Source organism: Cricetulus griseus, chromosome 2, assembly GCF_003668045.3.
Source record: "Cricetulus griseus strain 17A/GY chromosome 2, alternate assembly CriGri-PICRH-1.0, whole genome shotgun sequence".
Classification (NCBI taxonomy): domain Eukaryota; kingdom Metazoa; phylum Chordata; class Mammalia; order Rodentia; family Cricetidae; genus Cricetulus; species Cricetulus griseus.
In genome coordinates, this window is record NC_048595.1 from 80,273,608 (window position 1) to 80,289,635 (window position 16,028).

General features: G+C 39.1%; 1 protein-coding gene across 1 annotated transcript in view; it reads left to right on the forward strand.

Annotated features, from left to right (window-relative positions):
* LOC100750695 (astrotactin-2) overlaps positions 1 to 16,028 on the forward strand; it is a 933,092-nt gene that overhangs the window by 764,601 nt on the left and 152,463 nt on the right. Inside the window, 2 exon segments of the mRNA XM_027400261.2 lie at positions 12,040 to 12,173; positions 13,730 to 13,878. Coding sequence (XP_027256062.2) covers positions 12,040 to 12,173; positions 13,730 to 13,878 — 283 coding nt within the window.

Below are 16,028 nucleotides of genomic sequence, written 5' to 3' on the forward strand. Positions count from 1 at the left end.
CTCTATGGCTTGGTCAGTCTACTTTTTATATAGCCAAAGATCACCTGCCCAGAGGGTACCCTCTACAAAGTGTTGGGCCCTCCCTCATTATTCATTAATCTGGAAAATTCTCCAGACTTGCCCATAGCCCCAAATAAGATACAAGCAATTCATCAATTGTAATGGCTTCTTACCAGATAACTCTAGTTTGTGTGATGCTGACAAAAAATAATCAGCATGCAGGTCAAAATTGAAATCAGACTTTTGTGCTTTTGGATTTAATCTAGGTGATTAACTGTGGTGTTCTCATACTTTACTAGAGACAGTAAGTACTGTCATAGCCACAAATTGTTGGTTGGGGGGGGTTGGCTCATAGAAGGTAATAGGCAGATGTAATGCCAGGCTCTGAATACGGAGAGACTCAGTATGTGTCTGCCTCCTTTTCCCCATTTCTTTCTTGGTCAAATTTTCAAAAGTATGTAGGGTAGGTGCTACCTAGTGGGATGTCAAATTGAACGTTTTGTAGGTTCCTGGTAAAACTGACAGACAGTACAGGTAATATCTGTATATTCCCTACCTATATATTCCCATAAACTTCTCAGTTCTTACCATTTCATACTAAAGTAGTCCATTTGTTATAATTTATGAGTATGCCCTTACATTATCATTATCCCCCAAATTCCATTGTTCATACTTTATACATTTTTGAGTTTTGACAAATACATTTTGCATGTATACATGATTATAGTACTATGAAGATATCAGTGCCAATGAATAGTCTCTTCAGAGCTTTACTTAAGTTTGTATGTAATTGAAAGTTTTCATTTTCCTTTGCTGATCTGTTATTTACTCGTACCTCCTTTATAAAAAATCCTTGAGATGAGCCCTCACACAAATCATCTTGCTTTGTTTGGGAATAAGAAGACTGATGACTAGCACTACCTACTTCTCTCTCTACATGTGTTCTCATGGTCACTGATTCAGTGACATGATTACTAGATAATCTCCTTTTCATTGTCAGACTCCGTGGGCATGAATTATTTCTTTCTCTCTTGAACCTTGCTTATTTCATCCAAGATCACTTAAAGCTACTAGAGAAATGTGTACCTGGAATCTTTTTCAGCCAATAGAGGGGCATGTTGATGAATGAATAACATATGGGCCAAGTATGGCTTATCCCAGTGTTCTAGTGTGGCTAGAGTCCTTTATTAATTGTGTTGCATTTACAATACTCCTTTGAGCCAGGCAGTGGTAGTGCACACCTTTAATCCCAGCCTGGTCTACAAGAGCTAGTTCCAGGACAGCCTCCAAAGCCACAGAGGAACCCTGTCTCAAAAACAAAACAAAACACAAAACAAAAATACAATACTCTTTTGCTTTCTTTAACCCTTCCTATGTTCATTAGACCTCTTCTATCCTAACCAATTAAACATGTGGTCAGCATGGGCTCAGAAACTAGTCTCCATACAGAGCTAGGATGCCAGCTACTGTTCCAACCTCACATCTCTAGTAGATTTCAAGGTAACTAGAAGTTCTTTTTGTATTTTCAATCACTGTTATCCAAACAGTAATTCCAACTGTCTTCAGTAAAGATTCTAACTTTCTAACTTTTGTATAAAATAATTATCTTTTAAATGGCTTCAAAAATTAGTTCTTTCATTAGTTAGATTACTTAGACACTATTAGTAACTTTTCTCATTGAAGTAACAAAAGATCTAACACACTCAGTTTATAGAAGAAGGTATTTACTTGGTTCATATTTGGCAAGGATTTAAGTCCATTATGGTGCAGAAGTCATGTCTAACATTCAAGTCTCTTGATGGCATCAGCACAAATAGCCTTTCTCTTAGGTCTGATCTACTCCATGCTTGCAGCTTTCCTTGGTGGATATCACCAACACCATGTGGACTCCACCACCACTTAAGATCATTTTCCAAATTACTCTCAGCAATTTGGTTTTCCAGCTTCCTGTCAGAATGGCCCATTAAGCTTCGTTTACAGCATTTTAGGGACTCTGTAGACAACAGGCTAAAACTTTCCAATTTTCACTACAAACCAACTCTAAAAACTTAAAAATCAAATGCTAAATTTGTCACAGCACTGAACCTCTGGTACCAGTTTTCTGTATTAATTGGCTTTCTTAGTATTGAGATATAAATGCTCAACAAAAGCAGCCTAAAGCAGGAAGGTTTTATTTTGGTTCACAGTCTGAAGAGGCACAGTTCATCATGTTGACAGGCTAGTGGTGGAACAAGAGGCAGCTTGTTTCCTCACTGAGGATACAACTGCAGAAAGAAGTGAATGCAAATCTCATCTACTTCCATTTTTTCTTCAGTTTGGAGACCCAAATTCATGTGGTGGTGCCACCCACATTCAAAGTGGGTTTTCCCTCCTCAGTTTAGTTCTTCACAGAGAGCCTTATTCCAATTCTAAGTCATTTAATATCTATTTTGGAGCCCTTTGTGTGCCTAGTTCATTTTCCTAGTGCTGGAGACACATACATTACTCATATTTATGACTTTGGCTAGAAGATTTCACTATCTTGTAGGTGAGAAGGATAGGAGATGATCAAATTGCAAGGAAATTTGAATGAGGGAAAGTAGAAGAAAGAAAAATATGCTAAAGTGTGTTCAGTTGAACAAAGGGATCTTCCTTCAGTTCAGCAGAAAATATGTAGGGAATGGGCATTTACAACCAAAGAGAATAAGAAAATACTTCTGGCTATGAAATAGTGCAGTTCCCTAAGACATTGGATTCTCTGGATCATAGAGTGTGAGCAGTAGGAAGTGTACAAAAGAAGAGACATAGTTTATGCTGAATCTCAAATTTGTTAGTAGAAGCTTTCATTGGAAAGTAGTGAAAAATTTGAAGAGGTCCAAGCAAGAAGACAGAGGAATTAGTGATACTCAGAAGGCTCTGAGAGAATGTGGAGTAGTATCTGAATTTGTAACTCGAAATCTAGTTCAGAATTTGTGACAACTGCCTACAGAAGAGGCATGGCTACCCTACTAGGGGAGATATCCATGGGACAAAGGAAGGGAGCTTAGTTTTGAGATAGAGAAGAATATCAGATTGACCCTTAGGTTTTGGATGTAGACACAAAATTGACATGCATGATATAAGTGCTCTTGGGGAAGAAAAGGGTACAAACATATTTTCTTTTCTTTTTCCCTGTTTATGAATTCGTTGGTTTCCTTCAACATTTTACATACAATTTTAAATTAATTCAACTAATACCCATTGACTTATACTGCATGCTAGTTGCTACATTAGGCAGTGAAACTGAGACAGAGGATAGGAAGGAAGATAATAGATTATTTTGTCCTTCAAAAACTTTTCCCTACCTTATAAGGCGAGAACTGGGCAACCACAGGATCAAGCTTATTAATAGTGTAAAGATAATACAATGCATGAAGCATAGACTGAGGACTTCAGGGTCTCATTCTGGAGTCTTACATAATCCGTTCACCATCAAAAGTAACTAACTTGTTGTCAACAACCAGTACCAATTTTTAGTGTAAAAATGCAGTCATAAAAATACAGTCATTGGAAGTACAGAAAATGCAATTTAATCCATGGGCTTAATGGCATTCTGTGTACATTGTACTAAATATCTTAATGAAACACAGGCTGTGTATTTAGGTTTAAGATTCCTAAGGCATTGTCCAGTTTAGAGTTGGAAAAGCCCCTTTCTTTCTCTTCCCACAGCCTCCTGTGTATATGGATTCACAACATTTGAACCATAGTAATTTTAATTCTTTGTGTGTTGTCTTTACCATTAAACCATGAGTCCTTTGAAGTTAGCCACTGGGTCTTGTTCATCCCTTCTTAAATTTTAGCCAGCAAGTGGTAAGGAGTAAGAAGTTCAGTGAATATTTACTGAACTTAATTCAACTGCCAATAATGTATCATTGTTCCCTTCATTTTACACACGTAGAAATTGAGGCTTAACAAGAGGAATCACTTATGCAAGTTCAAATAAGAAAGTAACAATAGTGTTAGGAATAAATCCTAGTTTATTTTGATTGCTTAACATTTCTGTGGCTGCTTTTCTCCTCCTGCTCAACTTGGTTTACTAACTAATTAGCTTGAACTTGGAAGCATTTATGAGTTCTGGAAATGCAAACCTTCTTTGTTATGCAAACCAATGGACGTGCTAAAGTTGATCTCCTCAAAAGCCAGGAGTCAGATCACCTCCAGTATTCATTTTCATTTATTTCTGAGAAAACACACACACACACACACACACACACACACACACACACACACACACACACACACACACACAGCACACACGCAAACAAACACACACACAAATGCACACACATGTGCACATGTAGTATAGGAACAGACCCACAAGCACACAATATAAACATATGATCCAAAGCAGAGAATCTAAATTTAGATTTTGGACGAATTCCTTGTGTTTATTGTTCTGAATAATCTAGTATGATCAATTGTACAGGATTCCAATTGGCTTCAATTCTTCATGACTCTTCTTCATGCTCTTTTGTATGTGGGGATAGAAAACCCATTGCAGGGGTAATTTGGAAATTAATTGAAGGAAGAGAAAGATTTTATAATTGAGAATATCTGTCACCTTGGGGTCACCACCTAGGCTTTCTGGGTCACTGTATCTGCATCTGTAAATGGATTAGATTAGATGACTTACAGACCAAGTCCTGTGAAGCTGGAACATTCTATGATTCCCTTCCCCTGGGATCTAGTTGGACTGTGGATGGAGTGTTGCAAGGACTGAAGACGTAAGGAAGAGTGATCCTGCGCTGACACTGTGCTGGCTTCTGCTGCCTTGCAAGAGCTCCCTGTTTGATGTCAGCCTTTTATCAGCGTGTGTTTGTGCTCTCTCCAGGGCTTGCCTGGCCACTGCACTAGTCCCCATTCTGTTCCCCAGAATTCTGGGAAGCAGCCAGTGGCTGTGGAGACTCACAGGCAGGATTTCTTCCCAACAACTGCCTAGATGGTGAAACTCACCAAGTCCAGCCAGGGAGATTTCCTCTTTTGTTTTCCACAAGCTCAGTTTCCTATTGATGACAGAAACAACACATGCATTCACATGTACACACACACACACATGTGCACACAGAGGGGGGGAGAAGAGGTAAGGAGAGAGAGAGAGAGAGAGAGAGAGAGAGAGAGAGAGAGAGACAGACACACACACAGAGAGAGAGAGAGAGAGAGAGAGAGAGAGAGAGAGAGAGAGAGAGAGAGAGAGAGGCTCACATACATATTAAACTGGATGTTCTGTTTCTGTGCTGGACTCCAACACAGTCTTACCATCTGTATCAATTGCCCCCATGGTCCTAGATTTCAGTACTGTGTAATTAAGCTTTTATCTCTGGCTGGAGATGTTTCAGAATCTTTATATATGAGCGGTTAGCACTGGTTACACTGAAGAGGAACAGGTCTAATAGTCAGTATAAACTCACCCTTTCCTATCTGGTTCCTGTATTTATGAACGTACCTCTTGCTATTAGAAGGCACATTGGCTCCCAACATAGTAGGAACAATACTCATACTCTGGAGTCAATTCTGATCCAAGTACTTTACAGCAAATATACTTACATTAAAGTAAATGTCTGAAGATTAAATTTAACTAAGCATATTCTGTTTTAATTTACTGAATCTGGAAGTTAATGTAACTGATCTTCGTGTTTGAAACAGAAAGACCTGTACTTTTGTAAGTGATGGAAGTATAGACTTGCATTGTGCTTGTATCATTTTCTTACTGTGTGGTCTTGGAAAAATTGCTTCATTCCTAGAGTCCTAGTCTTTTCATCTGTAAATACAGGTTGTATTATATAGCTTTCAGAGCCATTATAGAGATTACATTTTTAAATACTTTTATTTTTTGAAATTACAATATAATTACATTATTTCTCCCTTTTTTCCTCCCTCCATTTCCTCTCATGTACTTCACTAAGTCTCTCTTTCTCTAATTCATGGCCTTCTTTTTTTAAAATTGTTGTTTTACACACACACACACACACAGACACACACACACACACACACACACACACATACATTGGAATACAGACATACAACCTTATGGGTCTATATTATGTTACATATATATATATATGTATATATATATATATGTATATATACATATATATCTTATGTTACATATGTATATGAGGGCTAACCACTTGGTATTAGATAATCAATTTGGGGAGGTTCTTCCTTAGGGAAGACTATTTGTTTCTCTCTTGGCATTCCCTACTTGCCAGTAGTTCTTTGTCTAGGCTTGAGAGCCTGTAAGCTTTCCCCTGTCCTTATTAACATGTTCACTGGTGTCACTTATTAACATTGTTCAGGTCTTGTATAGACAGCCATATTGATGAGACTTCATTGGTGTAGCCTCTCTGATGCTTCTAGGAGACACAATCTCACAACAAACTTCCTATTCCTCTTGCTGTCAAATTCATTCAACCCACTTTTATTCAGCGATCCCTGAACCTCAGGGGTAGGAACTGTGCTACAGATATATCAGTTGAGACTGGGCACCAAATGGTGTTTTGATCTCTGCATTTTGATGGATTGTGGTTTTCTGCAATAATCTCTGTTGCAAAAAGAAGTTCTTCTGATGAGAGGTGAGAACTACACTTATCTGAGGATATAAGGATAAATAAGCAAGATGTAGTTATAAATTATACTAGTTTAGTAAAATGGTAGTTAATGGTTTTCCTCCAAGCATAACTTCACTAGCCCCAGGTAACTGGCTAGGTTTCCAGGACCAGGCAGTCTCCCTCTTGTTGAGCTGACCTTAAGGTCAATTAGGGAGGTTGAGTTACCACCAAGGTATGTATGCCACTATTGCACTTGTATAGTTATGTGTCATGCTGCACATTGATGTGATTCATAGATAGCATAACTGGGTAGGACTATTGATTGCTTTCCTCCAATGGAAGCTTCATGTGCCTTCTGGTATCAGGAGACCTAGTTCTCAGAGAGGAGTCTTTCAGGCAAGATCCAGTTTAGGCCCTCTGGGTCCGGTGTCCAAACTGTGTGGTTTGGGACTTCTTTAGCAATAGGGACTTCTTTATTTCACATCTAAGAGGCAATTAAGGAGAGCAGCAATAGCCTACAATGTTTTGGGAGTCTCCTGTATGATTCTGTCCAGCAACTCAAAAGGGGTGTTCTCATGCCTTAGTTTAATAGTCTATGCTCCTCTCACAGGAGAGCATTGTTAGCAGAGATGAGAAGATTCCATTTATACGATAAATGCATATGAATATACAGACATATGTATTATATAATTTTAATTAGAGAGTGATTTGTTATGACCTTTTCAGACACCCTTCTGTTGTTTTGCCTTCCTTCTACTTATGTATTTTTTCTCTGCTCCCTTATTAAGTCCTCTCACACATTTTCCCAATTTCCCGCTTCAGTTACTTCCACCCTGTTACTCCCCCTATGGCACCCCCTAACAGTAAACCCATTTTTGCTTTTCTAGTTGTATATGCACATCTGAAAACTTGGGGCTAAGATCACCAGATGAAAGAAAACATATCTGCATTACCTCACTTGATATGATCTTTTTTACTTCTATATATTTACATTCAAATTTCATGATTTCATTTTTCTTTATTGCTGAATAGTACTCCATTGTATTCATGTACCACAGTTTGGTTATCAGTCCATCACTTGAATGACTTTCAGTTTGTTTCCATTTCTTAGATATTGTTAATAGAATGGCAGTGAACAGGGCTGAGTAAGTATCCGTGGTGTAGGATGTCAAACCCTGTGGGCATATGCCAAGGAGTGGTAGAGCTGTGTCAAATGGTAGACTTGTTTTTAGCCTTTGAGTGTTTCCCCACCGATTTCCAGGGTAGCTGGACCAATTTATAATCCCACCGACAGTGTGATCGAAGGTACCTTTCCCCTCATCCTCTGCAGCTGTTTTTTTGACCTTTATTTTTAAGGCTGGGATACAATAAAATCTTGGAATTCTTTTCATTTGTATTTTCCTAATTGCTAGAGATGATAAATCCTTTTTTAAATTTTCTCCTTTTTCCTATTTTTTATTTAAATTAGAAACAAGCTCGTTTTACATGTCAATCCCAGTTTCTTCTCCTTCCCCTCTTCCCCTGACCCCCACTAATCCCCTATCCCATCCTCTTTCTACTCCCAAGGGAGGGTGAGGCCTTCCTTGGGGGAATCTTCAAAATCTGTCATATCATGTGGAGCAGGACCTATGCCCTCCCCCGTGTGTCTAGGCTGAGAGAGTATCCATCTATGTGGAATGGGCCCTGAAAGTACATTCTTATGCTAGGGATAAAACTGTTTTACTACCAGAGGCCCCATAGATTGCCCAGGCCTCCTCACTGACACCTACAGTCAGGGGGTCTGGATCAGTCCTGTGCTGTTTTCCCAGCTATCAGTCTGGAGTCCATGAGCTCCCCCTTTGTTCAGGTCAGCTGTTTCTGTGGGTTTCTCCAGCCTGGTCTTGATCCCTTTGCTCATCACTCCTCCCTCTCTCCAATTGGATTCCAGGAGTGCAATTCAGTGCTTAGCTGTGGGTGTCTGCTTCTGCTTCTATCAGCTACTGGATGAAGGCTCTGGGATAGCATATAAGATGGTCATCAATCTCATTATTGGAAAGGGAATTTAAGGTAGCCTCTCCACTGTTGCTTGGATTGTTAGTTGATGTTGTCCTTGTAGATCTCTGGACATTTTCCTAGTGCCTGATTTCTCTTTAAACCTTTAATGGCTCCCTCTATTAAGGTATCTCTTTTCTTGCTCTCCTCTATTCTTCCCCCAACTCAGGTCCTCCTCTCCCCCTTTCTTCTCCCCTTCTCATTCTCCTAGCTCTCTCTCCCCTCCCCTCATGCTCCCAATGTGCTCAGGAAATCTTGTCCCTTTCCTCTTCTTCAGGGGTGCATATATGTCTCTCTTAGGATCCTCCTTGTTTCCTGATTTCTCTGGCAGTGTGAATTGTAGGCTGGTAATCCTTGGCTCTATGTCTAAAATCTATATATGAGTGAGTACATACCATGTTTGTCTTTTTGTGACTGGGTTACCTCACTCAGGATGGTTTCTTCTAGTTCCATCCATTTGCCTTTGAATTTCAAGATTCTTGCCTGCATTTACACGAAGAATGTAGAGCAGCTTCCCACAAAAGGGAAGTCTTTGCCCTCTACAATAACAGTCATTTTCTTAATTGGGCACTTCTTTTGTTTTTAGAGACAGGGTTTCTCTGTGTAGCTTTGGAGCCTATCCTGGCACTCGCTCTGGAGACCAGGCTGGCCTTGGACTCACAGAGATTCGCCTGCCTCTGTCTCCCGAGTGCTGGGATTAAAGGCATGCACCACCACTGCCCGGCTAGAACCTATTATTTTTATTACTATCACTCTGCAATATAACTTGAAATATGTAATGGCAGTTTCTCCAGCATTGCTGTTTTTGCCCAGGATCTTGGGCTTAAAGTACTTTGGACTGTGCAGTTGGGCACTTCATGAACCTGAGCTTTTATTATAGTTCTTTTTCATGTCCTTGGATAAGCACTTGGCTCAGAAGAAATTGATTGGTTAATGAGCTCATGTCTAGCAGAAGATATTGATAAGAGAACCAGGAAAGACTCATCCGAGGTTTCCTGCTTGTGCCTCTAGGAAAAGTAGGGTGGACACTTACATACAACCTTCTTGATACACACCTTCTCCTTCTACATCAGTGGTTCTCAACCCATGGGTCATGACCCCCCCCCCTTTTTTTTTTACAAACTTCTATCTTCAAAAATATTTTCATTATGATATGTAATCATAGCAAAATTAAAATTATAAAGCAACAACAAAAATAATTTTATGGTTTGGAGGTCACCACGTCATGAGGAACTGTATAAAGGATTGCCGCATTAGGAAGTTTGAGGACCACTGACCTAGATCTAAGTGCCTCTGAGGAGCTAAGGATGGAGAATCCATACCTGCTATATTCGAGTGTTCTGTTCCTGAATATTTCGAGTTATGCAGAATATTTTAAAAGGTGACATCAGAGTAATCAGGTATGCTTGGTGATAGATAATATGCAAAGGTCACATGTAAAGCATAGACAAAGTAACATAAAAGGAGAGAAAGCACTCATGGCTGGCCCAGCACATACTAGAAATGGAGCAAAAGATCATTTTTTTTGAAATCCTTAAATTTTAAAGAGCTGGATCCCACATTGTCAATTCCCAAAGCTTTGAAATGTCAGTGCAAAGGAAGTGACTTAACCAGGGCATTTTCCCAAGCACCAGACCCATGTTGCCAGTATATTCCATGCCAAAACAAACCTAAAAGAGAGGAAGACAATACAGAATCAACTTCAACCTGCCATCCATTGGGTGCAGGAAACTCCTTCTGAGTACCCTTTTCCACCTGATATTAATTATTAATTTTTAAGTGACTGTTCATTTGTTCACTAAATACTAACTGAATCACAGTAGATCCTCTGAGAACACTCCTGGGAGTGTTCTTGCCTGCATTTACACGAAGAATGTAGAGCAGCATTCCACAAAAGGGAAGTCTTTGCCCTCTACAATAACAGTCATTTTCTTAATTGGGCACTTTTTTTCCCATAGTCTACTTTTTGGGAAGACAGTCTATTTTTTGGACCTGTTAGCAATTAAGATTAGAATTTATTGGGCAGGACAGATCAGAGATGAGGTAGTAGGAGTGACCTAGTGTTAGGTGTCCAAAAAAGCATGATCAGTCTTAGGTTTAAGGGAAAGTCTTATTTAAGACCAAACATATTGAGTTGGATTTCAATGAAAATGGAGAAATTCAGGCTTGAAAGAGTATTTTTAAAAAGTCAATGAGAAACATTAGACTTGTATGGTTTTAGTCCCAGCACTTGGGAGGCAGAGGCAGAGGCAGAGAGGCAGAGAGGCAGAGAGGCAGAGAGGCAGAGAGGCAGAGAGGCAGAGAGGCAGAGAGAGGCAGAAAGGCAGAGAGAGGCAGAGAGAGAGGCAGAGAGAGAGGCAGAGAGGCAGAGAGAGAGAGGCAGAGAGAGCAGAGAGAGGCAGAGAGAGGCAGAGAGAGGCAGAGAGAGCAGAGAGAGCAGAGAGGCAGAGAGCAGAGGCAGAGGCTCTGAATTTGAGACCACCCTGGTCTACAGAGTGAGTTCCAGGACAGCTAGAGCTGTTACACAGAGAAACCCTGTCTCAAAATAAAAAAAAAAACAACAGAAAAAAAGTAAGCCCATCAGACCCAATCTACCCCACTGCCTGGCATTGCCAATGAAGTCCTTTTTTTTTTTGCAACATACTATTCATTTAAAGTATTGTTGACATTGTTAGCATACTACAAAAGCAGTATTAAGTATTGTAACAGAAACCACCTGACCACAAAGTTTAAAATGCTTATTTTATAGCCCAATAAAGAGACAGTTTGTTACCTCCTTCTTTAACAGACAGGAATTGACTATCTGGGGGCAATTATTAGTGCTTCCATGAAAGCAGGTGATAATGTATACTGAAGGTCCTAAGTCTTGTGTAATTTGAGTCCAGAGAGGAGGCCAGAAACTTAAATAAGCACTTTAAACTTAGCCCTGAAGACTGTAGGAAGCTTCACGTTTTTAAGCTGGGCAGTGAGATAGTCAGATGCAGTATATCTAGTAGGACAAGCTCTGGGGCCAGGAATCAGATGAGATGGGGTTTGTTTAAGATGATGTATCCATAGATTGGAGCCAGGGATTTGATCCAAGCTCTGTTACTTACTACCTGTGAACTTTGATTACTTTCTTGTGTGTTTCAGTTTTTCATGAGTTAAATGAGCAATAACAGTAATTTTTACCAGGTGGGATTCTTGTGAAGAGGATCTGTTTTAATAGGTAAAGTGCCAGGGTCAAGAGAAGTTCCCAACATGCTGTTAGCATTATATCCCAATGGTTATTCTGGATGCTGGAGAATGAATGTCTCAGGAGGAGAGAACCTGGATGATAAGGCCACAATAGTGTAAGCAGGAAGGCTGCTACAAACTCATGGTGGGGTAACATCATGACCATCAATACACCCTTATTGTCAGTCTCTATCATTGTCATCCTTTCTATCATTCTCTCTTTCAGGCCTTCAAGAATGCACTGATGAGTTCCTACTGGTGTTCTGGGAAAGGAGATGTGATTGATGACTGGTGCAGGTGTGACCTCAGTGCCTTTGATGCCAGTGGGCTTCCCAATTGTAGCCCGCTTCCACAGCCGGTGTAAGTATGTATGCCCCCTCTTCCTTTGCCCACCTCTTCCCATTGGCTCACACTCTTGTATTATCAGACAAAGCTATGGCTTTGTTGTGTTCTCAGGGTGCCTACCAAGATCATTAAAATCTCTGATGCTTCCCTTCTCCTTTGAGAAAGAAGATGTTCTTGGAAATGGAAATTGGCTTATACACTGAGTTTGCAGTGTATGGTATTTTAAAATGATGTTTTCTGAACCACTTTTTTCTTCTTGTGTTTACTCACTAAGCACTGTTCTGCGGAGCAACTGACTTGCTTTGCCAATGCCTACTTTGACTACTGCAGCTACTGAGAAAAAGAAACTACAGAACCTCTCTTATTTTATTCAATTTTCAGACAATAATCCCAGCTACCATCTGTGGATCTGTGACTGGGTCACAATATACATACCACTAATCAAGACAGAGACAATGTGCATCTGTAGGAGGTTGGTAGTGAGTTAAGATAGACAGAGGCTGAAAGTAAATAAGACATAGTTTAAAGCTAAATTAAAACCTAAAGAGAAACAAATTTGGCCATGGGGAGACTCATAGGCATGGTTTAGGTAGAAGTGGGGAGTTAATATTGAAAATACCTTTAAAGGGATCTGAATTACAACAGGAAAAGTGAGCTAGGTTACAAGCGCTAAGAATTTTTAGGCATATGGGACAGCATGTTGGAAGTACCTGACATCAGAAATTTATCTGAGGAAGCAAAGAAAGGTCATTTTGTTTGGAGAAGTGTGGTTAAGAAAAGGTGGTGAAAGGAAGAATAGTCTGGAGCCAGTATTTGCAGTCAGAGTCCCATAAATCACATGTGTGGGAAGACAGAATCCACACTATAAGATTGTGCTTGTAGAGATACTATGGTATAGAGGGTGCAAAGAAAGAATCTGGTCCTAGAATAGGCAAGGTTACCATGATGGTCCTGTCAGTGTCTTGTTATGTGCCTGTGCAAACTGTTTCCCTCTGGGGACCTTACTTTCCTTTTTGTGTGTGTGAAATGAGCAAATTGCACAGCATGGTTTCCAAAGACCAGTCTTGTAACAATGTTCAACAATTTTCTTTCTTATTGCTTTACAGAAGGATTTATTCCAAAATTCAGTCTCTTTTTTGAGAGAGAGAATATTAAGTACCAATTGGAGAGAGGAGGTTATTAAAAATTGACTGATGCATTCAGGAACTGAAGGGACTGGCAGGAAAGCACCTGTGTTTAGTCCTTGCCAATTTATTTCTACAAAATGAAACACCATTGAAAATGTAGTTTAAATAAATCAAACACTAACCAATTTTCATTGAACAAATACTATGAGCATAGGCTAATATATTGACTATTGTATTGCTTTGAAAAGGGAGATTTTTTATCTCTGATTTGTGGATGAAGAAACAGAAGCCTTGAAAACTAAAGTAGTTTATTTAAGGCCATGCAAAGTTGTGATAGCAGATGGAAACATGATTTGAAATTTGGATGAAATTTTTGCAAGTGTTTAGGTCCCTGGATTATACAAAATGGCAAATGAGCAAACTTGTTTGTCACTCCCCAATTAGGTTACGACTTTCTCCAACAGTGGAGCCTTCCAGCACTGTGGTTTCTCTGGAGTGGATTGATGTTCAGCCAGCCATTGGGACCAAAGTCTCTGACTATATTCTGCAGCACAAGAAAGTGGATGAATACACAGATACTGACCTGTACACAGGTAAGTACTTCTCCCTTTATGGGGGAGGCGGGTATGACAGAGGGTGAATCAGATTCTCTAATGTCTTTGTGGACTTCGTGTCACCTTTCTTGGAAGGCACTGAGAAGTTTTGGAGTGATTTTGAATAAGCAACTACAATAATTTGTATGTACAAAGAGTTCCGATGACTTGGACTGCCACTGTCTTGTGTGATTAGAAGATTACTCTTTTTGAAGAGGATTGGACCTTTCTCCATGTGAGAAAGCCTACAGATCTTGGGTTTGAAAATATTTATGCTTAAATATACTCTTCTGGGTTTGAGAATACTCAAGCAATTTCCAGTCCTGGTGAGATGTAATGGGGGTAGTCTTTATTAACTGGAAATGATGCAAGAATGCAGGAGCTTTGAGGAATGCGAATTTTGACTGTCACTGAGAGCATTAAGTCTTCATTATGCTATGTACCTGATATTGCAAAGCAGATTTGAACTCTACTGTGAATCTATGCCATACACTCTGTTGACACTTCCAGGCAATCATTATTCTTTTACAGCCAGAAAATTGATTGGGCATTTTCTTTCTGTACCACACACTAACCTACCTACATTATTCAGCATCTCCCTGAATTGCTCCAAATTTAGAGGGATTAGTGCATTGTGCTTGTCTCACACATCATGAAATTGAAGCCAACCCAGGGATATCCACCTGGTGACATCTCCACAAGACCATAGAACAAAGCCAGGGTTGAAGCATTTTAAATTTAAAAAGTGTAAATTCTTGGTTATTCTGTTACATTAAAAACATAAGAAGAAGGGATGATATAATTCCTCAAATCAATTCGCATTCTCAACATCTACCATAAAGTATGTCCTTCAGTACTCCTGGGGTGAATACATAACAAAAGAGAAAAAATTAATTGTTTTATTTTTGTTTTGGTCTTTTCTTCTCCCTGACTTCTTTTTGTCTTCCTAACTTTCCTTTCTGAGCTAGTTTTGCTTGGATACCTTTCACGCAGGGAAGAATATAATATACACAGTAAGGATTAGGGTGTAGATGACAGGCGAAAACTCACTGGTTGGAAATTAATATTTTTATTTTTATAAGTTGTCTCCTGGGTGTGCTTAGGAACTTTATATCAGTGTTCCTAATGGAATTTGAGTTGCTTGTATGTTTTCATGTAATTTGTTCTTTTCTCCCAAAGTGCTGCCAGCTTTTATTGTATGCGTGTTAAGCTTAATTGTTTTAAACCATTTACATTTATTGTGAAATTGGTAAAACCATTAGCATCTTGTTCATTGTTTTCTTTAATCTTACTAATTATTTTATGCTTTACCACTTTTATTCTTTTAAATAATTTTATGGTCTCAGAATAACTTCTTCATTGATTTACCAAATGAGACTCTTCCATTGCTTTGTGTATTGTCTTAAGCTATAGGTTCATTTTACATTTTAATAATTTTGTTTTATTAGTATTTTTGAGAATTTCATATATGAGAACTGCATTTGCATCATTTCTACCCTATACTCTACCCCTTCCCATTTCTGCTATGTATTCCCCACGCCTGCTTAACTTTATGACCTTATTCTTTAAATATTACTCTCTTTCTCTGTTTCTTTCTCTCTCACACATACACACAACCTTCTGATTCCATTTCCTACTGTTTATATGTATATGCATTTAGGAATGAATACTTAACATTAGATGTCCTATCAGGTAACATGTTCCTGGAGAAAACTGGTTCTCCTTCTATTAGCAGCCTTTAATTGGCTATATCTCTTCTTCTAGGGGTGGTGCTATGTGTGAGTTCCTCCATCCACATAGGAATGTCAAATGGTGTTGCCATTGTTTAGGAGACAGTTTTGTTTAGATTTCATGCATGTAGCCCCCTGTAATTTATAGGGAATCATTATTTTATACTGGGCATCCTTTGGATCTTATAATCTCTTCACCTCTTTTCTGTTATTCCAGAGCCTTTGGTGCAGGAAGTGTGCTATAGATATATCATTTGGAGTTGAGAACCAATAATCAGTTGTTCTTTGAAATTTTTACTACTTACAATTTTACTACTTACAGGTAGTCTCCATCTGCTGGGGAAAAAAAGCTCCTTTGTGGCATGCAAACAACTACATTTAACTGTGACTATAAGGATAAGTATGTAAAATACAGTAGGG